At 31.6% G+C, this 23,123-nt stretch overlaps 1 protein-coding gene and 1 pseudogene across 1 annotated transcript; both read left to right on the top strand.

Moving 5' to 3' along the window:
- The first annotated feature begins 16,621 nt into the window (after nucleotides 1-16,621).
- Nucleotides 16,622-20,129, top strand: LOC146882466 (uncharacterized). The gene is made up of 4 exons (XM_085667414.1): nucleotides 16,622-18,118; nucleotides 18,293-18,361; nucleotides 19,181-19,996; nucleotides 20,091-20,129. The coding sequence occupies exons 1-4, from the start codon at nucleotides 16,622-16,624 to the stop codon at nucleotides 20,127-20,129; spliced, it is 2,421 nt and encodes an 806-aa protein (XP_085523540.1).
- Nucleotides 20,130-20,167: 38 nt separating this feature from the next.
- On the top strand, nucleotides 20,168-20,835 carry LOC146882465 (uncharacterized; annotated as a pseudogene).
- The last annotated feature ends 2,288 nt before the right edge of the window (nucleotides 20,836-23,123 follow it).

The following is a 23,123-nucleotide window of genomic DNA, read 5'->3' as shown; positions in this document are numbered from 1 at the left end:
AAACCAGATCTAGCAAAAAAGACAATTTCATCACCAAACCTTTATAACAACAACATGCAATTATCAAATTAACAAAATTACACAACACAAATCAAGACTAGTTTTCCTTAACTTGACAGAATAACTTTAGAGTTCTAAGACATCAACCACATCTTCCAACTCACATGATGCTCTATAATTGAAGAAAACTGACAAGATAAAAGAGAATAGCTCGTCGAGAGGATCACCGTAGCGGTCTTCAATATTCAAATAGACAAATAGAGTGTTAAAAATTCTAGAGAGAAGTCAGAGAACTTTAGAAAAATAATTTCTAGAAAGAGTATGTATTTTAAAATGATGAAACTGATTCATAATACTTTTTTTTATTTAAAACTTTTTAATATTAAAATAAAAAATCTCACTATTTTTAAACCACTAAAAATTTTAAAATATTATTTTTGAGATCTTCACAAGAATCCTTTTAAGTAAAAATGAAAGTTTTAAGATGAGTATGCCTTCAATTCTAAGATAAATTCATGTTCACATTTCTTCAATTATAAAAGCTATAATCATTCTTCAATAATAAAAGCTATAATCATTCAGTATATAGTGTTTCATCATCTAAATATGAAATCGTTAATAAACTTTCCACCCTTGTTTAGATTAGGAAGGAAAGGTGAAAGAGTAAAAAAAGAAAATAAAATAAAGAAATAAAATGAAAAATAATATTGTATAAATTTTAAGGAAAATAAAGTAAAAATGGAATAAAAATAATAGGAATTTATTAATGATTTGATTATTATGATAGAATAATTTTGTATAAATTAGTATATTTATAAAATGACTAATATACCGTTATATTAAAACTAAAATATTATTAAATTATAAATACCTATTATCGGTCTCATATTAAATAATTTGTCTCAGTACTCTTTATAAAATTAATTATTATTTGATATTCCTTAGTTTCCGTAATTTTATAAAATAAAATTTGATGTTTAAATCAGGTTTTAAAAAAATAAATATTCTGAAAAATGTTCAAAATTTACATTATTTTTTTTATCTTAGTTATTTTAATTATTTATTTTATTACAATAAAAGTCATAAAAAATAATGAAATACTAAAAAGTTTAATTATATGGAAGAACTAGCAAAAATATCTTAAGAATTATCTACTCTATTACAAAGAAAAGCTTTTAACATCTGATATATTTAAGATTTTGACATTTTTTGAAGTTCTAACGTCATAGATGATGACATTAGATTGATGTTTGTTATCTCTAAAGATATGTTAATTTGTGGATTTTTTTTAATTTTTTTCGCTAATAGTTTCTTTTACTGAACCAATGAAAAATTAATATACAATACAAGTTACATCCACAAAACTTTTAGAGTTTTCTACATACTCTGGGTATCTAAAAAAAAAGCTATAAAGTATAAAAAAATGGTGAAAAATACTATGAAAATAAAAAATATACCTTAAACAATGAATTTTTAAAAATTTTAGAACCACAATCCCATTTTTCACCATTTCCAACAACTTTAACTTTTGTAGTATCCCCATCTAAGATCTGTAACAAAAGTTATGACCTTTTAAAGTTTTTCACTACCACAACTTTGAATCTGAAATCAATATGTAATATATATGAACACTAGTTATTTTAAAAAACCCTAAAAATAGGAAAGAAGATGAGGAAACACCAACCTTTGTGAAATACAATCGAAGAGAATGAAAACTTGAGCCCAAACGACTACCACAATGTTAACATGGAGTGAAATGGGTTAAGATGGAACTCCATCGTTGGGAGAGCTTTCGCGTAAACGAGAAAGAGAAAGAACAGTGAAGAGATTTCATCTAAATAATCTTGCGTTGTTTCTTTTATGTTTTTAAAATGAGTTTGATGTCAAATGAGGTTGTGACCGATATCATAAAGTCTTTTGATGTTAGTTATAGAGGGACCCCACGCTAATTGACATCTGTTATTGAAAAGACCGATGTTAAATTTAATTTAGACATACATTGAAATGGGGTTGATGTCATTTTTGTGATTTTTGTAAGGCCTGTTTATTTTCTGCCTTATTTTAAGGGCTTATCCTAAGTAGATGGGCCTAAAGGCTGTCCCAAAGGGTGTCAAGGCCCCTAAAGCAGCCAGGGCCCCCCATTCTGCACTCAGTTGCAAACATCTCCTTTCTCAAACACTCTATTTTCCTTACAGAAGGCTCTACTAGGGTTTATCTCTTGGTTCTCGTCAAGTTAGCTCAATCCCGTCCTCTTGCTCCACGTAAGTCGTTTTCAACTTGTACTTTTCCATTCAGTCTACTCTTCATGATTTCCAACTAGGGTTTTGTTAAGGTGAGCTCGTTTTAAAATTGGTTTACTGTTTTCAGCTCTTGAATATGCTCTTAGAGCTATTGTGCTCAATTGTCAGGTGTCGGAGCCCTTTTTTTTTAACTATTTCCAGGTAAAGGAAGCTAGGACCTTTAGTCCTTTCCGTAAATTCCTGCTTTCAACCTTACTTCATGTTTGTATGGATTGTATGCTACTGTGAACATGTGGAATGCCTGGTTATGCAGTTTTGGTGTGCATGTATGGCTATTACAGGGAGAACAATGGCGAGATATGATGTTCTCGCCCAAGCGGGTTTGTCTCGCCTAGGCGAGACTTGCAGGAATAGTCCCAGGTTCTCACTCGAACTCTCGCTCAGGTGGAGAGCTCTTGTTTTGAGCGAGGAACTATCTTGCTCAGGCGAGAGAGGCTCACCTAAGCGAGAACGCGTGTGAGCTTAAGGCATGTCGTTGTAGTTGTAGCCCAAGCGAGGAACCTCACCTTTGGGCGAGCAGTGACCTCGCTCAGGCGAGGAGGGCTCGCATAAGCAAGAAATCATAGAAGCCATTGTTCCACTAGTCGAGCCCTCGCCTAAGCGAGAAGAGGCTCGTTGAGCGAGGTCTTCTAACCTGAGCGAGACTGGGACAAGTTTTATGCTATAGTGTGAATGGTTCACTAATGTGGTTGCTTGCTTGCCTGAATTAAATGCTTTACTAGAAAAGTGTAATGGATGATGCCATGATTATTGCATGAGGTTGAGATGAGAACAAGATGTTGCTATATTGTGTATGAATTGGGAAATATGAGTTGTATGATTGGTTGTTTATATACATATACATACCAACATGATATTAGTATTTATGGGAACTTCCTGATTGGTTGGTGAAACATGTACAAAGTATGAGTATGACGTAATTCCATGACTCTTGTAGTGAGAGCTCATGGTGGTGCCTCATCTAATGGACGTAATCCCATGGACCTTCCTAATGAGAGTCCATGGTGGTGCCTCATCGATTGGACTTATTTCCATGAACCTTCGGGTGAAAGTTCATGGTGGTGCCTCAAATTATGGATGTAATTCCACAAGGGTGTCGTGGTGGTGCCTCAAGGCCAGGACGTAATTCCACGAAGGCCTCGTGGTGGTGCCTCACTGCTAGGACGTAATTTCACGGGTCTTGTGATGGTGCCTCATTATACGAATCTGGATAGTCAAGTCTTGGAGTCTTAAATGGTTTGGTATCTCATGTGTGGATGTCTGTTATTTATGCTTGACTATGAATTTGCATGTTAAGTGTTATGATATAAGAATTTTTTTTACTAGTTTACCCTTTCACTTGCTTGTATGTTTGTGTGTGGTTTTCTCCATTGCGATGATCATCAATTTTATTGGTGTGAGCAGATGTGAGGATCCCTGACAGTAGTAATGACCATAGGGATGTTGTAACTTGATGGTCATGGACGAGTATAGGGCTCGCTATGGAGCCCATAACAGAAGAAGTTTTATTAGCCTATGTTTCTCTTGTCTTGGACAAGTACTACTTTGAACTATTGCACCTTGTTTCTGGCAGTGTGGTGTTTCTTGTTTTTATATGAATATATTTGGTATAATGTAGACTTTTTTCATATCCTAAATTTTATACTTTATGAATGTTTATGTACACGACGTTTCATTAATATGAGATTATCAATTATTTGGTGCGTTACAATTTTCATTTAAAAATGTCATCGATATTTTTTGTAGTTGATTTTTTTGAATTCTAATGTCGAATGAGCGAGGTTATAAGAGATTTTTTTGTCAGTGTATTAGATAATACGAATGACATAATTAATTATAATAAAATGTTGGTTATATCGTAAATATTTTATTATATTTATTTATAAAGTTATTATTTTTTGGTTTTATAATATCAACAAAATGAAAATTTCTCTTTCTGCATTTATTTGGTAGATGTAATGGAAAAGACACGGAAAAGACAAATAACCTTTAAAATTATTTCAGGTTTCCAATCTAATCACAAGAGATCTTGCGCATATAAAATTCACCACCACCAGAGACATCAATCTCTGCCACGAAAAACAAAGAACCAAATCTAATAAAATATTTCCAAGAACAAAACCTAATAAGACACCACACACATCAATCATTCCACCATTTCTTTTCCTTGCAGGTACAAATGGTGATGAAGATCATTGAAGTGAAGAATTATGTGTTTTGGTGAATTTAGTGAACTGGTGCTGTTATTGATTGGACCTGATAAGTGGTAACAAAATGAGTTGTGAAGGAGTAGGTGAACCTTGGGATAACTGATTTGATGGTGAGGATAGGTTGAATGATTAGGTTTTGGTCCCACTCTTGTAGCAGAGGTAAAACTCTGTTACCAATTTCCTAATAATGGTGAGACATTGGCTCTGAAGAATTGGTACAGTGACTATTTGGGAGAGACATACATGGCTATGGTTACCAATTACCAATGGTTGTGTTGTGGTAAAGAAAAAACAAAAACAGTTCACGATAATTTTTGAGTAATGGAAACGTTACCAAAAGGTAGGTATATTGATCACACCTTACATATTTACCTTTCAAGTAGAGCAAAACGCGTCGTTCTTCTTCTTCTTCAATATTTTTAAGTAAACATAATTGAAACATAGGTATAAAATTATAGATTGTATGTTTTATTTTTCTATTTTATAAGTTTTATTATTTAAGTTTTTATCTCATGTCTCATTTTTAATTTTGGTTTAATGCCATTTTTTATGTTTTTCTTATGTTTGTAATAATTATTCAATATTTTTTATTTATCTTTTTATTTAATATGGTTTCGATTTGTATTTTAAAAAATTAATATAATCCTATAGTTTTAACACCTTGTTTCCATTTCACATCTCCAATAACAAATACGTTAAAAATTTATATGATTGTATTAATATGTGGACGTTCATCTTTTTCTAAAAGACCTTGACGCTAATTATCAATATTAAATATTTTTAAAAAATATAGAAAGTATATTAACTAAAAAATAAATAAAAGAAAAATATTGAGTTATTATTGACCAAAAATATTATTAAAGCATTCATTTTTTTATATATTATTGATATATCAAATTTTTAGCATGTCATTGATCTCAAAAAATTGAAAAAAACAAAATAAGTGACTTGCTTAACTAAAATCAGATAGTCAGAATGGGTCAGAACTGCGAGTTAACCCAACTCATTACGGGTTAGAGTCAGACTAAGTTATGAAATTAAAAAAATTTTCAATTACGAGGAAAACGGTTTGGACTCACTTAACTCATAAGTTATGTGAGTCCGAGCTATATTGTGCTTACTTAACTCACAACTATCTTATTTTTTTAAAAAAATCTATTTTAATCTTTGAACCAGAAAAATAAACATTGATTTTATTGTATTTATATGCATGTTTTGATATTTTTGAGATCTTGGAAATTTTAATATCCAAAAATGGACAATTGTTTTTATCCTACAAATTTGAATATTTGAAAATTGTTAAAAAAATATTTTTTATTTTATGTAGGTTATTGAGTTAACCCACTTAACCCACCAACCCGTATTGAATTGAGCCGGGTTGTAAAATTTCTAGCTCACCAGAAAGTGAGCCAGATTAGATTCACTTATTTCTAACTCAACTCATAGTGAGCCAATCAGACTAAAATTTCCAGTTTACATGTCGAGTTGACTCACTTTGACATCCTTTACTAGAATTGGTGAGAAACAACGTATTTTATAGTTCTAACTTTACCTGACTCGTTGTTACTCTGTTAAGAGTTTAATAGATCGATAAAATATGGTAAATTAATTCTTTTAATAATAAAATGTGATGATAAAATTTACTAAATGTTAATTGAATGGTAAAATAAGTTATCTTAGGATGAACAATTGATTAAAAGTTAAAACTTGGGGAATGAATTAACTGAATATTTTATTTGTATAATTAAAAAAATAGGGTAAAAGAGAACTTTTACAAAAAAACATGTTAAAGGTAAAAAAAATTGGACATTAATTATAAACTAGTGAAATACCATTTTATTTCAATGCAGTCAGTGTACAAAAGTACTCATGCATAGCCTTTGTTTTTGCATAGAAGCCGTTAAGTAACGTTTTTTCGCTGATCACACTATTTTATTTCAAAATAAGTGTTCATGTTAAGTATTATTGCCATGATTTTATTAAAAAAATAGAAAAATAGAAAAACATGGCCCACGTCATAATATTTCATTTACTGTACAGGTTATTTATTATTTATAATATTTTATTTCAGTTGATTTATGAGAATTTTAGATAACAAATTTGATATAATTTGTAGAGAAAAGTTGGATATGTAAGATCTAGAGATTGGTATTTTAAGACTGAAAGTGTTTAAAATATTGATTCTCGATTAATTTTAATTTTAAAAAATTAAAGTATAAATAGAAGTTTTATAAATGAGATTTATTATTTAAAACTACACAATCTCTCAAAAAATAACTTTTAGAGTTTTCTCACTTCTATCTTGAGTTTGTCACTCCCTATTCCTCTATTTGAAGATCAGAGATTGTTAGTGTGATCCTCAGAGCAAGCTCTCCACTTCTATACTAGACTCTCTATTAGAATAAGTTGGTTTTTTACCCCTATTCTTCGTTTGTTTGTTTTTTCCTATGCGTGTGAGTTCCTCTAGCTTGCATGTTGTGTTTGAGTCTTCTATACAATTCTCTGTTGATCAATGGTCCTAAGGACATACCTTGTTCCTAGGTATGGATAAAGCATCCTATTAGTTTTAAGGAGATTTGTTACTCTTTAGGCTGTTTGAGCAGTCTCACGAGTAAAGAAAACTAATTGTATTGTTTTTAAGTTATAACTATGTTGAACTTACCAATTGTATGATTGTATTGTGAATTTTACGAATTGATTGAGTTGTGTGATAAGTATTATATGTTGAATTGGGGTTAGAGATTCTAAATTGTATGAGTTGATTGTCTTATGAAATTTGGAAATGTTGTCTAATTAGTATTGCAAATGTGATTTGACCCTATGTGTAATATCCTCTATTTTATATTAATTATATTTACTATCTTGTTTAGATATGTAGTATAAAGTAATTTTATGATTTCATAAGTAAATTGACAAAGGGATTTGTACAATGTAAATGATGATTTTTTTTTGGGTGCTAACTATTTCTTATTTTCAAGTTGCCTAAGTAATATTGTGATTAAGGCTACATTAACCATTGGATTAGGCTCCATTTTTTATACAACATTCTCAAAACATAATTCTTCACTATGAATGGTGAGATTTTGAATTGGAGGTATATGGAAGGAGTAGTAAGTCCCGCACTTTAGTGTAAATGTTAGGTCTCCACTTGCTATCTAGTTCTGAGTTGCCTTGGTAAATATGTTAAATTCCCTTTTCGTTAACCTTTGGATCGGGATGAAATTTTTATACAAAGTTCTTAAGAAATAATACTTTGACCGTTTGGATTTTGATTTAGAGGTCTGTGGTTAGAGAAATAATTTTTGTAGTTTGAATTGGCGTCACTCACGTCCTACTTTGAGTTATTAGAGTAAAAGTTTGATTCCCGTTTCACTAACTGTTGGATTGAGCTCAAATGTTTTCGAGATGTTGTAGAGACATAGGACTTTAGCTTCATTATCTGGATTTACAAATCGAGTTGTGTGGTAAGAGATATGAATTTTACAGTTTTGAATAAGAATAAGTCTTCTAGAAAGTCAACAAGTCTTCTTGTAACTAGCATGAAGTTGCCACCTATGGGAATTTGAACCAAGTTGTTAGTTTTGAAATGGTTGAAATGCCAAGAAGGGGGGGGGGGGGGGTTGAATTGGCTAGTTAAAAATTTAGGCTATCTTTGAAAGCTAAAAACTACCTTTAATTGAATCAATTAGATCACCAAGTTAGTATGCAAGTACTATTAAACTGTACACTTTCAATCGATCAAAAACAGAGTTAATCGATTGATTTTACTAAACAGATTCTGTTCTGGTATAATCAACCGATTGAAATAGAAAAACAATCAACTGAAATATTGGGAAAAGTGCAAAAATGCTGATTTAAGTTTTAAACCAGGAATAGTGCGCAAGAATGATCAAGACAAGTTCTGAATGATTATGCAAATATGCTCAATGTTGCAGATGTCATGAAAACATGCAAAAACATGAAAAAGATGATTAAAGCACAAGTTCTTTAAACTTTAAAATGAATATGCAAGAGAGAAAGGTTAGAAAAGAGAAGAGACCACGAGATTTTTATACTGGTTCATTCAAACCTGAGCTACATCCAATTTGTCAAGGCAACTTAAGCTTGACTTTGCACTATTTCAAAAGATTTACAAAGTATCCACCCTTATACTTTCAAAATATGCAAAAACCACACAAAAGACTCTTGAATCACACAAGAATCACACCAGCACATCAAGAACCCTCTTGTAGACCTGGAAAACCACCAGACACACACACAAAGCTTTAGAAAGATCAAACCTCAGTGGTAGCACAACCCAACCTACCACAAACCACTTTCTCCAAGCTTCAAACAAAGCCAAAAGCTCCAAGAATTGATCCAAGATCAATCTTCAACTACTGCAAACTGTATGATCACGAAAGAGAGAGTTTTCACAAGTTTCCAGAACAGGTTCGCGCTAAAAAATGATCAACAGGCATCTCTTTCGAAAATCACAACTTTTATAGTCAAATTGTTACGAAATTCAGAGGGTTGGTTTCCAAATCAATCGGTTGATTCCACTTGACTTTAGTGAAATCAGTCGATTGAAAAATAAATCAATTGATTGAATTTGTTGCAGTTTAAGACTACTACAACCAACCTTTTAACTTGTTAAAAAATTATTCAACATATTAAAAGAGACATTCTAACCTGTTGAAAAACCGTTCAATAGATTAAAAGACACACCTAAGACCAAATACATCTAATTATTGCTACAAGGTCTACAATATGAATTACAAACTTCAAATACACTTTATTAATGATGTAACCATGTGGAGAGCACACATTCTAGCCTTGATCAACATGGATATCATCAAATCTCCTTTCCTTCATCAATGTAAACTTCATTCTAATGGTAATGGCTTCAAGATAGTTCAAAAAGGGCTTCATTAAGTCATCATCAAATCTTCAAGAAGCATACCACATTGGCTTCACATGTTAACACAAGCTTCTCTATATTGTCAAAATAAACTTATCCTCACTAAGGAATCTCATAAATCTACCATCAATTAATCCTTATGCATTTGTCCAAGGTTTTCCTATAAATAAGACTTCATTTCCCACATCTTCTTCACAAAATTCTTACAAATTAGAGAAAGAGAGGTCTAAAATCTTGTAAGACAATTGAATTAGGAGGGGGAAATCCAACATCTTGAGGTCTTCATTTCCATCTTAGAGTATAATTAGCATCACCAAGGCATGAGGGTCTATCTCAAATCTCTAAGTCTTTATCTTAGCAAGTTTTCTTTAAGTATACATTACATCTTCTTGATTTTGAAATTTCCAAACATTATCTTGAAATTTTGAGCTGAAAAATGGATTCCTTGGGTGTGAAAACCTACGGTTAGATTTATAAGATTTATAAGTTTTACATAAAAAAGTTATAAACAAAACAAGTTTGCTATTTTATTTATAAGATTCTATACGAATATCATGTTTTAATTATGATTAATGTTTTGATTAATTTTATGTAAAGTTATTGTGAAAGAATGATCTATGCTTGGTTGTTGATTTTGAACTCTTTTTAATTTGGTTGTTTTGACTATTTTGAAAATTATGAAAAATTAGAAACGCAGTCGTTATGCTGCCAAAATTTTGTAAAAGTCTCAATAATTGCATATAAAGGTAATGTAAAAGAACGATTATAAATTAAAGTACAAAAATAAAGAATTAAAAGGATTGTATGGATAGTACAAAGATACATTGGATATAGAGTCTAGAGAAAGGTCTGGTAGACCAAGGAGATGGAAGGTGTTGATATATATACCAGGATTGACGTATACAATTAGTCAGGTATTCAAAAATTCACAAGCCTCACACTTTATTCTCGACTGTCCTTTTGACTATATTGTAAGACTAGGAAGGTGGAATAACACACACGTTGTATATGTGAGAACTTTTAGCCCGTTGGCACTATCCATATTGGCATAAAACCATTATGATTCAAAAAACTCTAATGGTAGTGTTTGAGACCCACAATATATAAAGAAAGAATATGAGATGAGTTGAAGCTCGAAATTATATGGAATATGATTATTAAAATATAGAGGATTATGATATCCTAGATTCAAAACATATGGTAATTATTATTTTATTGATTCACTTGATTTTGATATTTTTAGCATGGTTAGTTATGTTTTCATGATATTATGAAGATTTAAACTTTTGTGAAGTTATTTCATTGAATTGCAATTTTATTCAAATAACTAGGTTTTGAAATGTTATGATGAAGTTTTAGAATTAAGGAAAAGAATCACCCTTACTTTCTTTATTTTTAAGAGGAAGAAAATGGAGACCTAGAATGTAACAATGAGATTGTGTAGCTTAACTTTTCATGTAACTTGTTTCCTGTTAAAGCTATAAATGATATAGTGTAACTTGTTTGTAATGTATTTCAAACTAAAAAGTATCTTTAGTTGGTTGTAAAAGTATAAACAAACTTATATTACAAACACCAATATGTATATTAACATTTTATTCATATAAATATCATGTATGTTTAACTAACTATACATTTGAGTAATGCATTTTTTTTTGTTTGGTATTTGTTAAATGAATAAAAATTAATTTCCCTTACACAAGTAAATGATACATTAGACAAGTAAAGAACATGTTGTAGCACCAAGTTTTAGTTGGGGTGTTACACTATGAATGTTGTGTAAATTGTAATTGGTATGTCTAAACTTTTGTTTGTGTGGTATTGGCTAGACTTGGAATATGTATAATAGCATAAATATGCATAACCGTGTATTTTGTAAAATTATGCAAACTCATTGGATGAGGACCTATGTCGATGGGCGAAACCAAAGTTAGAGAGCCCTGACTTGGTGGACGCTGGGAGAGGATATTCTCATTGGGTGAATCCAAAGTCAGAGAATTCACTGACTTGGTTGTAGTTGGGCAGGATAGGTCTCGTTGGACGAATTTTAGATGATTTAAACTTTGTGAGTTTCAATGTCAATGTCAATGTCATTGGATGAGATGTATGGTCGTTGGACGAGTGGGCCTTCGAGCACCATGCATTGAGCGAATGGATACTCTTGTTGAGCGAGACTAATAAAGTTTTATCCATTTCCATGTTCACTGTTTTTTGGTATGTTTGATGAACTATTATAAGTAGTTAAAGGAATTATTTGTATGTCATATGTAAAAGGATGGTTGATATTAATCCAAGGAGGATTAGAATTGGGTTTTATTAATGTATTCATTGATATAAGGATTCAGTATTGGAAGTTATCCTAGTGCTCTAACAACTATCTAGTCTCATGTAGAAAAGGATATGGTATGTGGTAAGAGAAGCAGGACAACATATTCTAGAGTCTTTACCTTGACGAAAGATGATAATGGATTAATCTTGTATGCGGTAGAGTGAAATCCATTGGCAATGGCTCTACAAAGTAGTAGAGGCCACCACAAAGTGCATAACTTGCCAGAGTGTGATATCAATGCATGTATCTTGATAATTGAGTCCTTTATAAGTCTTTATTTGTAATATGCTTGTTTGTATGAATGCTTTGAATGAAATATTAATTGTATTACTATTATTTGAAAATCTATTTTTGAACATTAGCTTACCCTTCTTGTATGTGTTTTGTCTTATGTTGTTTGTTTTCTTTTGCAATGATCACCGATTTGAGTAGATGAAGTTGTAGTAGTTGAACCATTTAAGGAGGAAGATGTTTTGTCTTATGTCTGCTTAGTTTTTCTTTGTGTAAGAAGAATTATGACACTTAGGCCATCTCCAAACTCAAATATGCCTAATTTGGCAAGGGTCATTGAACCTATGGATGCAACTCTTCAACAATAGAGTGCTACCATGATACAAAAATACTAGGCATCCTTACAACAGATGGAAGTTGCTTGGGTATCTTCTGAAGCAGCTCAAAAGCAGCACTTGGCTACCTTGTATTATCTGGAACAAATTAGAACAACAACAGGCTCTTCCTAAGTTTCTACCTATCAAGGAAATGAGTGGAGTTTGGAAGACTTCTCAAAGCACCAACTAGCTAAGCATGTGGGGAGTTTTCAACCTTGCTAATTTTTGAAAAATGGAGGTGTATGAAGTTTGAGAATGGGTTGAGAGGTGACATCAAGATGATGGTGGTGCCACTCTCTATTAAGGAGTTCCCTGCCTTTATAAAGAAATCCAGGGTTATAGAGGAGTTGAAGGCTGAAGTTGAGGCTCAACAAAGGTAACAACAGAAGGTGGGAGAACCTTCTGGTCCAAGGCTAGGCAGGAAGAAAAAACGAAACCAAACATTAAACCTCAACCTGAGGGGTTTAGAGGGAGTTCTTCCCATTAATTCCAATAGGGCAGGGTACAATGTTATCCTTGTGGAGGACCATATTTTAAGAGTGTTTGTCCTGAGTTGGGTGGTTACAACAGGTGTAACTTATGTGGTGTGGAGGGGCATTTTTCAAAGGATTGTCCTTGCAGCAGAAGAATAGTGGCCCAACCTTAGTAGTTATCTCAGAATAAGAATACGGGTGACAGACCCCAAGCTATAGGGAGCATGTATGTTGTAACGTCCCTACTAGAAATTACTTAATAAAATAAATAATTAACAAATTCAAAACGTCATAATTTATTATTCCTAAATATACGAAAATTTAAAATTTATTCAAAGCACGTAAATTGAAATTATCAAATACATAAAACCAATTGTTATACAAGTTTCCAAAAGTAATTGAATAAAACTAAAACCATAGATAATCATAACCAAAATCCCATATACGCTCTTTCATCTTCTCTATGTGTCTCCAGCATCACCTAGAACATCATTTGCTCACGTGTGACAAGTCACACGATCATCGCCAAACACAAACAAAAAGAGTTAGCTCGTAACAATATAAACATATAATTGAATAAAATAGATATTCACCCCGAAGACTACTTTATTTTAGTTAATACTTGGCAAGAAACCTTATTGCCCTAAGGTTTTCCAACACATAAATACTTGACCATGGATGTAACATCCTTTTTTTTAAACTGTATTATTTATTTTAAATAAAACAATTAGAAAATCTTCTATTTTTACTAACGTTTCATATTTTATCTAAATGTAGTTTAAACAGTAAAAATATATTTTATCATGATATACTTTTTACTTATTAAAAATAATTATAAGAAGAAAACAAAACTAATAAAATATGTATATATATATATATATATAAATACTAGGTAAAAATATTTAATTAAATAGGTGTGTGTAAAAAAAATATATATGAAGAATTTTCTAAAAGAGATAAAAAAAAAAAAATAATAATATAGAAAAAAAAAAAGAAGAAGAAGAAGAGATAAGAAGAAAAGGTAAGAAGAAAAGATAAGAAGGAAAAGAAAAAAAAAAAGAGATAAACATTATCTCTTAATTAATGAAAGCAAAGCAATGATGATTTTGGCACATGGAAAGGCTTATATATATGTAGATGGAAGAAGAAGTTACGGGAGAAGGTAAGAAAGTGAGAAAAAGAGAGAAGAAAGAAGGAGAAAGAAAAAGAGAAAGAGAAAGAAAGGAGAGAGAGAAAGAGAAAGAAGAGAGAAGAGAGAGAAAGAGAAAGAAGAGAGAGAAAGAGAAAATAGGGTAAGAAAGTTTAGAGCAAAGATTCAAAGAGATCCTAGTCCTCTTGAAATATTATCGTGCTCTTCAATCAATAAGGTAAGGGGGAGTGAGGTTAAGCTCTTATATATTAATCTTGATAAGCTCATGAGTTTTATATTAATCTTTTATTTATTTTGACTCATATATTATTCTTTTTACTTTCATTTAACTTATTTTCATTTATTATCCTCTTATATTTATTTTATTTAATCTCCAATTATATACTGATCCTGTTTATTTATTTATTTTATTTAATCTCCAAATATGTATTGATCCTGTTTATTTATTTTATTTTATTTATCTCCAGTTACGCACTGGTCCTATTTATTTATTTTATTTTATTTATCTCCAGTTACGCACTGGTCCTATTTATTTATTTTATTTTATTTATCTCTAGTTACGCACTGGTCCTATTTATTTATTTTATTTTATTTATCTCCAGTTACGCACTGGTCCTGTTTATTTATTTTATTTTATTTATCTCCAGTTACGCACTGGTCCTATTTATTTATTTTATTTTATTTATCTTCAGTTACGCACTGGTCCTATTTATTTATTTTATTTTATTTATCTTCAGTTACGCACTGATCCTATTTATTTATTTTATTTATCTCCAGTTACGCACTGGTCTTGTTTATTTATTTTATTTTATTTATCTTCAGTTACGCACTGGTCCTGTTTATTTATTTTATTTTATTTATCTCCAATTACGCACTGGTCCTATTTATTTAGTTTATTTTATTTATCTCCAGTTACGCACTGGTCCTATTTATTTATTTTATTTTATTTAATTTATCTCCAGTTATGCACTGGTCCTATTTATTTATTTTATTTAATCTCCAATTACGTACTGCTCCTGTTTAATTTATATTTTTGTTTATTTATAACGTTCTTACCCTTATCTAATTATTTATTTAAAGTTCTTGCTTTGATTCTTATTTTATCATTATTTTTTCAATTAAAAATAAATAAATGTGAAGTGAAAGTATATATTATTTTATTTAGTGAGCTTGGATATAAGAAAATTGTATGTACATTTTATCGTTGTTTTATATTCTTTGTATAGTTTATACGATGACATGAATTGATAGTCATCACATTTAATAACCTTTGAAAATATCCAAGAGTATGTCGGTTAAGTAAGAGTTAAGTCTGGTTTCAATAAGTTGAGATTAAACCAGTGTCAAAGTGTTTGTATTTGGGAAGTCACAGTTTGGTACACTGCGGGATGAAAGGCAGGGACCATGGTGGGGTCTAAGGAAGTTTTACCAAGTAGGTGAATATCTGGATTGTTCAGAATAGCGCCCTGGACTAGGATATTCATAGGCCAAACTTGGAACTATCCGATACCTGCTCGGCATCGCCAAGGTTAGGTAGTGAGTATATATCTCTTTTGTGAGCCGATGAATGGCCAGTATTCTCGAGAAAGAAATAATTATGATTGTACCAATATTTTATGAGAAATACTCAACTACCTAATCACTTCCCAAAGTAACTTTTGATGTTCAGATTGGATCATCAAAAGTGAAATATGGATCCATATGTCTAGTAAAACAAGATCAAGTTTGGTGGTTATAGGTCCAAATCTAGGCCCCCGGTGTCTGCATTGTTTGTTGAGTTTATTAAAATTGATATTTAAGGCTTATAAAGACCTCAGTCCTTTCATATTTTTTTTTCTTTCATATGTACCTGTTGCACGAGCAGAAGAGGAACCTGCTCAGTGAGGGTTGTTCGGGATATTATTGGTGGATCCTCTAAAGATTGACTCATGGATAATTTCTATTAGTATCTTTAGGAGATGTTAAAAATATAGAAAATCTTCTATTCTGATGTAGGACTCTTAATATTTAACAAATATATATTTTTGTAATATTTCATGAACAATTACATAGATGCAGACTACATATATGAATATGAAGTTATGTTATTATTAATGTTCTCTCAAGGGTAATCGTATGAAAAAAAAAATTGATTCCATATCTTTTTATCAAATAATAATTATTTAGTATAATAGTCAGGGCCTCACATTGAGTGGTATCAGAGCGGTTCCTTCTGTCAAGACCTTGGGTATGGTGTCTTCCATGTTTGTAGTCTCTACTAGTAAGTAAAGGTGTAAGTTGTTTGTTCTTACATTTTTCTTGTAAAAGAGAAATGCAAGATAAGTAGACTAATAAAAGTAAGTAATAACAACAATTAATACTTGTAGTAAGGATAAGTTTTAACAATAGTTAAAAAAAAAAAATCTAAAGAAAACTAAGGAAATTGTTCATTCTTTCAGGAAAAGATGGATAACGGACCAAACATTACCAATGAGTTGTTGGAAAGAATGACAATTGTCCTGGAAAATATGAGCCAAAAACAAAATGTTGAACCCATGTAAAATCAAGGATTAGAAACTTTTCGCAGGAATAATCCACAAAAATTTAAAGGGGGATTTAATCCTGAAGGTGCTCAATCATGGATAGCAGAAATTGAGAAAATTTTCATCGCAATGACGTGTGCAGATGCAAATAGAGTCACATTTGCTACATTTATGCTCGTTGAAGAAGCTGAAAACTGGTGGAGATTTACAAAACAACAATTGGAGGATGAAGGGAGACAAATTACTTGGGAAGCCTTCAAACAAAAGTTTCTGGAAAAATATTTTCCAGAGGATCTTCGAAGGAGGAAAGAAGTTGAATTCCTTAATCTTCGTCAAGGAATCATGTCTGTAGGAGAATATGCAGCAAAGTTTGACGAATTGTCCAAATTTTGTCCTTACTTTCATGATAGAGTTGATGAACGTTCCCGTTGTTCCAAGTTTGAAAGTGGACTAAGACCTGATATTAAACAAGCAGTTGGTTATTTAGAGATTTCTTCTTTTCCCATTCTTGTAAATCGTTGTAGGATTTATGAGGATGATACTAAGGCAAGACAAATTCAGTGGAGACAAGGAGGGCCTTTGAGGCACAAAAGAAATGATTTTAATAATAAGAAACCTTACCAACGTCCATCTCATGCTTCGTGGAATTCTTCAGGACAAAGACATTCCTCTGCTGCCAATAATTCAGGTATAACCAACCATATCAAATGTTTCCACTGTGGAGGACCTCATCTGTCAAGAAACTGCACCACAAGGACTATAACTTGCTTTAATTGTGGGAAGTTGGGTCATTATCGTAATGAATGCAAAGAGTTAATTAAGGAGCAAGGAAGTGGGGGAAGCAGCAACAGAGGAAATAATCAACTTGGAAGACCAAAGACAACCGGAAGAGTCTTCACAATGAATGGTACTGAAGCTGTTCAATCTGAAGATCTAATCCAAGGTAAATGCATCATAAATGGTCACCTCGTTAATGTACTATATGATTCAGGTGCTACTCATTCTTTCATATCACATGAATGTGTCAAACATATAAAGTTACATGTCTCTTTATTGCCATATGATTTAACTGTGTCTACACCTACCAATGTTCCAGTCACGACTTCACTTGCATGTACAAATTGCAATATTTCTATAGGGAATAGAAAATTTTCTGTAAATCTTATATGTCTACCCTTGTCTCATTTGGATATTGTTCTTGGAATGGACTGGTTATCTTCCAACCATGTTCTCCTAAACTGTCACGATAAGACTTTAATTTTTGAATCACACATAGGTGAAGTTTTTGACTCAAAAGAATTAAAAGAGAGTACTACCAACCACAATGAAATCCCAAAAGGATCTCAAGTATACATGATCTTAACTTCTTTAAAAGTCAAGGAAATTCCAGACATTAATAAGTTTCCTGTTGTTTGTGAGTATCTTGATGTTTTCCCTGAGGATGTCCCTGGGTTACCTCCACAAAGAGAAATAGAATTCACTATAGACTTGGTACCAGGATCAAGACCTGTGTCTATAGCCCCTTATAGGATGTCACCTCTAAAGTTAGCAGAGTTGAAAAAACAAATAGAAGAGTTATTGGATAAACAATTCATCAGACCTAGTGTTTCTCCCTGGGGTGCACCCGTATTGTTAGTCAAGAAAAAGGATGGCACGATGAGGTTGTGTGTGGATTATCGTCAGCTTAACAAAATCACCATTAAGAACAAATACCCCCTACCAAGGATTGATGATTTGATGGATCAATTGAGAGGAGCTGTGGTATATTCCAAAATTGACTTAAAATCTGGCTATCACCAGATTCGAGTCAAGGCAGAAGATATTCAAAAGACAGCATTTAGGACAAGATACGGTCATTATGAGTACTTGGTAATGCCTTTTGGTGTGACCAATGCTCCTGCCATTTTTATGGATTATATGAACCGTATTTTTCATGAATTTTTGGATAAATTTGTGGTTATTTTCATTGACGACATTTTAATTTATTCCAAAAATCATGAAGAACATGAGAGACATTTGAGGATTGTGTTACAAATTCTAAGAGAGAGACAATTGTATGGAAAATGGTCAAAGTGTGAATTCTGGTTGAGAGAAGTTCAATTTTTGGGTCATGTGATATCACAAAATGGCATTGCAGTTGACCCCTCAAAGGTTCAAGCGGTATTGCTTTGGGAACAACCAAAGAATATCATAGAAATACGTAGTTTCTTAGGATTAACAGGCTACTATAGAAAATTCATTGAAGGATTTTCTAAATTAGCATTGCCTTTGACTAAGTTAACACGTAAGGGAAAACCTTTCGAATGGAATGAAGCATGTGAGTTTAGTTTTCAAGAATTGAAGAAAAAATTAACATCTGCGCCTGTTTTAATCCTTCCTGACCCTACAAAAAATTTTGAGGTATATTGTGATGCATGTGGACAAGGATTAGGATGTGTGTTGATGCAAGAAAGAAAAGTTGCAGCTTATGCTTCACGACAACTCAAGCAACATGAGCTTAATTATCCTACACATGATTTAGAATTAGCTGCAGTGGTGTTTGCATTAAAAATATGGAGACATTACTTGTATGGAGCAAGGTTTGAAGTTTTCAGTGACCATAAAAGTTTAAAGTACCTTTTTGATCAGAAAGAACTAAACATGAGACAACGTAGATGGATGGAATTTCTTAAGGATTATGACTTTTAGCTGCAATACCACCCTGGGAAAGCAAATGTTGTTGCAGATGCTTTGAGTCGAAAGTCTATACATGCATCCATGATGATGGTGAAAGAATTGGATTTGATAGAATCATTCAGAGACTTGAACTTAGCTGTAAAACTTAGACCCAATAGCATATGCTTAGGAATGTTAAAGATATCAAGTGAATTCTTAGAAGAAATAAAGAGAGCCCAAGAAAGAGATCAATTTTTGCAAGAAAAGTTGATAGCAAAAGTTGAAGGAAAGGAATCTGAATTCCACAAGGATTCAAATGGAATCATCAAATTTAGAGATAGAATTTGCATACCCACAAAAGAAGAGTTGAGAAAGTTGATAATGGAGGAAGCTCATAAGAGTAGCTTAAGTATTCATCCGGGTACTACTAAGATGTATCAAGACTTGAAGAAAATGTTTTGGTGGTCTGGGATGAAGAAAGAAGTGGTGGAGTTTGTTGCACGTTGTCTAGTGTGTCAGAAAACAAAAGTTGAACATAGAAAGCCTTATGGGGAACTACAGTCCTTAGATGTCCCAGAATGGAAATGGGAAAGCATATCCATGGATTTTGTGACAGGTTTACCAAAGACTGTGTCTGGTCATGATGCAATTTGGGTCATTGTAGATAGATTAACAAAATTTGCTCACTTTCTACCTATTAATATTAGATTTTCTTTAGAAAAGTTAGCTCATTTGTACATAAAAGAAATTATCAAGCTGCATGGAGTACCTTCTAGTATAATTTCTGATAGAGACCCTCGTTTCACATCTAGATTTTGGGATAACTTACAAAAATCTTTGGGAACAAAAGTTAGGCTTAGTTCAGCCTATCACCCTCAAACTGATGGACAATCAGAAAGGACCATTCAATCTTTAGAAGACTTGTTGAGAGCCTGTGTTTTAGAACAAACTGAAAGTTGGGAGAAATTTCTACCACTTATAGAGTTCACTTATAACAACAGTTTCCACTCGAGCATAGGAATGGCCCCATATGAGGCTTTATATGGGAGAAGATGTAGAACCCCGTTGTGTTGGTATGAGAATGGAAATTCCTTAGTTTTGGGTCCAGAGGTAATTCAACAAGCAACTGAGAAGATTAAAATGATCAGGGAAAAGATGAAAACTTCTCAAGATAGGCAGAAAAGTTATTATGACAAACGAAGGAAACCTCTTGAGTTTGAAGAAGGAGATCATGTTTTCTTGAAAGTTACACCTGTAACTGGGGTTGGTAGAGCTCTCAAATCTAGAAAACTTACACCCAAATTCATAGGTCCTTATCAAATCCTGAAAAGAATTGGTTCTGTCGCATACCAAATTGCTTTACCTCCAAACCTTTCAAAACTTCACAATGTTTTTCATGTGTCTCAACTTCGTAAATATATTCATCACCCTTTTCATGTGATAGAACCTGATATAGTACAAATACGAGAAAACCTTACTTATGATGTGCTTCCTGTAAGGATTGGAGATCGAAGGATTAAACAACTTCGGGGAAAGGACATACCTTTGGTAAAGGTATTGTGGAGTCAACAAGATGAAGGTGATGCAACTTGGGAATTAGAAAGTAATATGAGACAGATGTATCCCCATCTTTTTACAACCACGTGAATTTCGGGGACGAAATTCCTAAAAGGAGGGGAGAAATGTAACATCCTTTTTTTTAAACTGTATTATTTATTTTAAATAAAACAATTAGAAAATCTTCTATTTTTACTAACGTTTCATATTTTATCTAAATGTAGTTTAAACAGTAAAAATATATTTTATGATGATATACTTTTTACTTATTAAAAATAATTATAAGAAGAAAACAAAACTAATAAAATATGTATATATATATATATATATATATATATATATATAAATACTAGGTAAAAATATTTAATTAAATAGGTGTGTTTAAAAAAAAATATATATGAAGAATTTTCTAAAAGAGATAAAAAAAAATAATAATAATATAGAAAAAAAGAAGAAGAAGAAGAAGAGATAAGAAGAAAAGGTAAGAAGAAAAGATAAGAAGGAAAAGAAAAAAAAAAAGAGATAAACATTATCTCTTAATTAATGAAAGCAAAACAATGATGATTTTGGCACATGGAAAGGCTTATATATATGTAGATGGAAGAAGAAGTTACGGGAGAAGGTAAGAAAGTGAGAAAAAGAGAGAAGAAAGAAGGAGAAAGAAAAAGAGAAAGAGAAAGAAAGGAGAGAGAGAAAGAGAAAGAAGAGAGAAGAGAGAGAAAGAGAAAGAAGAGAGAGAAAGAGAAAATAGGGTAAGAAAGTTTAGAGCAAAGATTCAAAGAGATCCTAGTCCTCTTGAAATATTATCGTGCTCTTCAATCAATAAGGTAAGGAGGAGTGAGGTTAAGCTCTTATATATTAATCTTGATAAGCTCATGAGTTTTATATTAATCTTTTATTTATTTTGACTCATATATTATTCTTTTTACTTTCATTTAACTTATTTTCATTTATTATCCTCTTATATTTATTTTATTTAATCTCCAATTATATACTGATCCTGTTTATTTATTTATTTTATTTAATCTCCAAATATGTATTGATCTTGTTTATTTATTTTATTTTATTTATCTCTAGTTACGCACTGGTCCTATTTATTTATTTTATTTTATTTATCTCCAGTTACGCACTGGTCCTATTTATTTATTTTATTTTATTTATCTTTAGTTACGCACTGGTCCTATTTATTTATTTTATTTTATTTATCTCCAGTTACGCACTGGTCCTGTTTATTTATTTTATTTTATTTATCTCCAGTTACGCATTGGTCCTATTTATTTATTTTATTTTATTTATCTCCAATTACGCACTGGTCCTATTTATTTATTTTATTTTATTTATCTTCAGTTACGCACTGGTCCTATTTATTTATTTTATTTATCTCCAGTTATGCACTGGTCCTGTTTATTTATTTTATTTTATTTATCTCCAGTTACGCACTGGTCCTGTTTATTTATTTTATTTTATTTATCTCCAGTTACGCACTGGTCCTATTTATTTAGTTTATTTTATTTATCTCCAGTTACGCACTGGTCCTATTTATTTATTTTATTTTATTTAATTTATCTCCGGTTATGCACTGGTCCTATTTATTTATTTTATTTAATCTCCAATTACGTACTGCTCCTGTTTAATTTATATTTTTTTTTTATTTATAACGTTCTTACCCTTATCTAATTATTTATTTAAAGTTCTTGCTTTGATTCTTATTTTATCATTATTTTTACAATTAAAAATAAATAAATGTGAAGTGAAAGTATATATTATTTTATTTAGTGAGCTTGGATATAAGAAAATTGTATGTACATTTTATCGTTGTTTTATATTCTTTGTATAGTTTATACGATGACATGAATTGATAGTCATCACATTTAATGACCTTTGAAAATATCCAAGAGTATGTCGGTTAAGTAAGAGTTAAGTCTGGTTTCAATAAGTTGAGATTAAACCAGTGTCAAAGTGTTTGTATTTGGGAAGTCACAGTTTGGTACACTGCGGGATGAAAGGCAGGGACCATGGTGGGGTCTAAGGAAGCTTTACCAAGTAGGTGAATATCTGGATAGTTCAGAATAACGCCCTGGACTAGGATATTCATAGGCCAAACTTGGAACTATCCGATACCTGCTCGGCATCGCCAAGGTTAGGTAGTGAGTATATATCTCTTTTGTGAGCCGATGAATGGCCAGTATTCTCGAGAAAGAAATAATTATGATTGTACCAATATTTTATGAGAAATACTCAACTACCTAATCACTTCCCAAAGTAACTTTTGATGTTCAGATTGGATCATCAAAAGTGAAATATGGATCCATATGTCTAGTAAAACAAGATCAAGTTTGGTGGTTATAGGTCCAAATCTAGGCCCCCGGTGTCTGCATTGTTTGTTGAGTTTATTAAAATTGATATTTAAGGCTTATAA

This window comes from Vigna unguiculata, chromosome 10 (genome assembly GCF_037176805.1).
Source record: "Vigna unguiculata cultivar grain cowpea cultivar isolate G323 ecotype 2 chromosome 10, ASM3717680v1, whole genome shotgun sequence".
Classification (NCBI taxonomy): Eukaryota; Viridiplantae; Streptophyta; class Magnoliopsida; order Fabales; family Fabaceae; genus Vigna; species Vigna unguiculata.
This window is presented reverse-complemented; position numbering and strand designations above follow the sequence as displayed.

Bases quoted from the DNA above. Each gene is read 5' to 3' on its own strand.
- LOC146882466 (XM_085667414.1), top strand. From the start codon at position 16,622: ATGACGTGTGCAGATGCAAATAGAGTCACATTTGCTACATTTATGCTC. The intron at 18,119-18,292 runs GTATTGTTAGTC...GGCTATCACCAG, and splicing joins TTTCTCCCTGGGGTGCACCC to ATTCGAGTCAAGGCAGAAGA. The intron at 18,362-19,180 runs GTAATGCCTTTT...TATGACTTTTAG, and splicing joins ACGGTCATTATGAGTACTTG to CTGCAATACCACCCTGGGAA.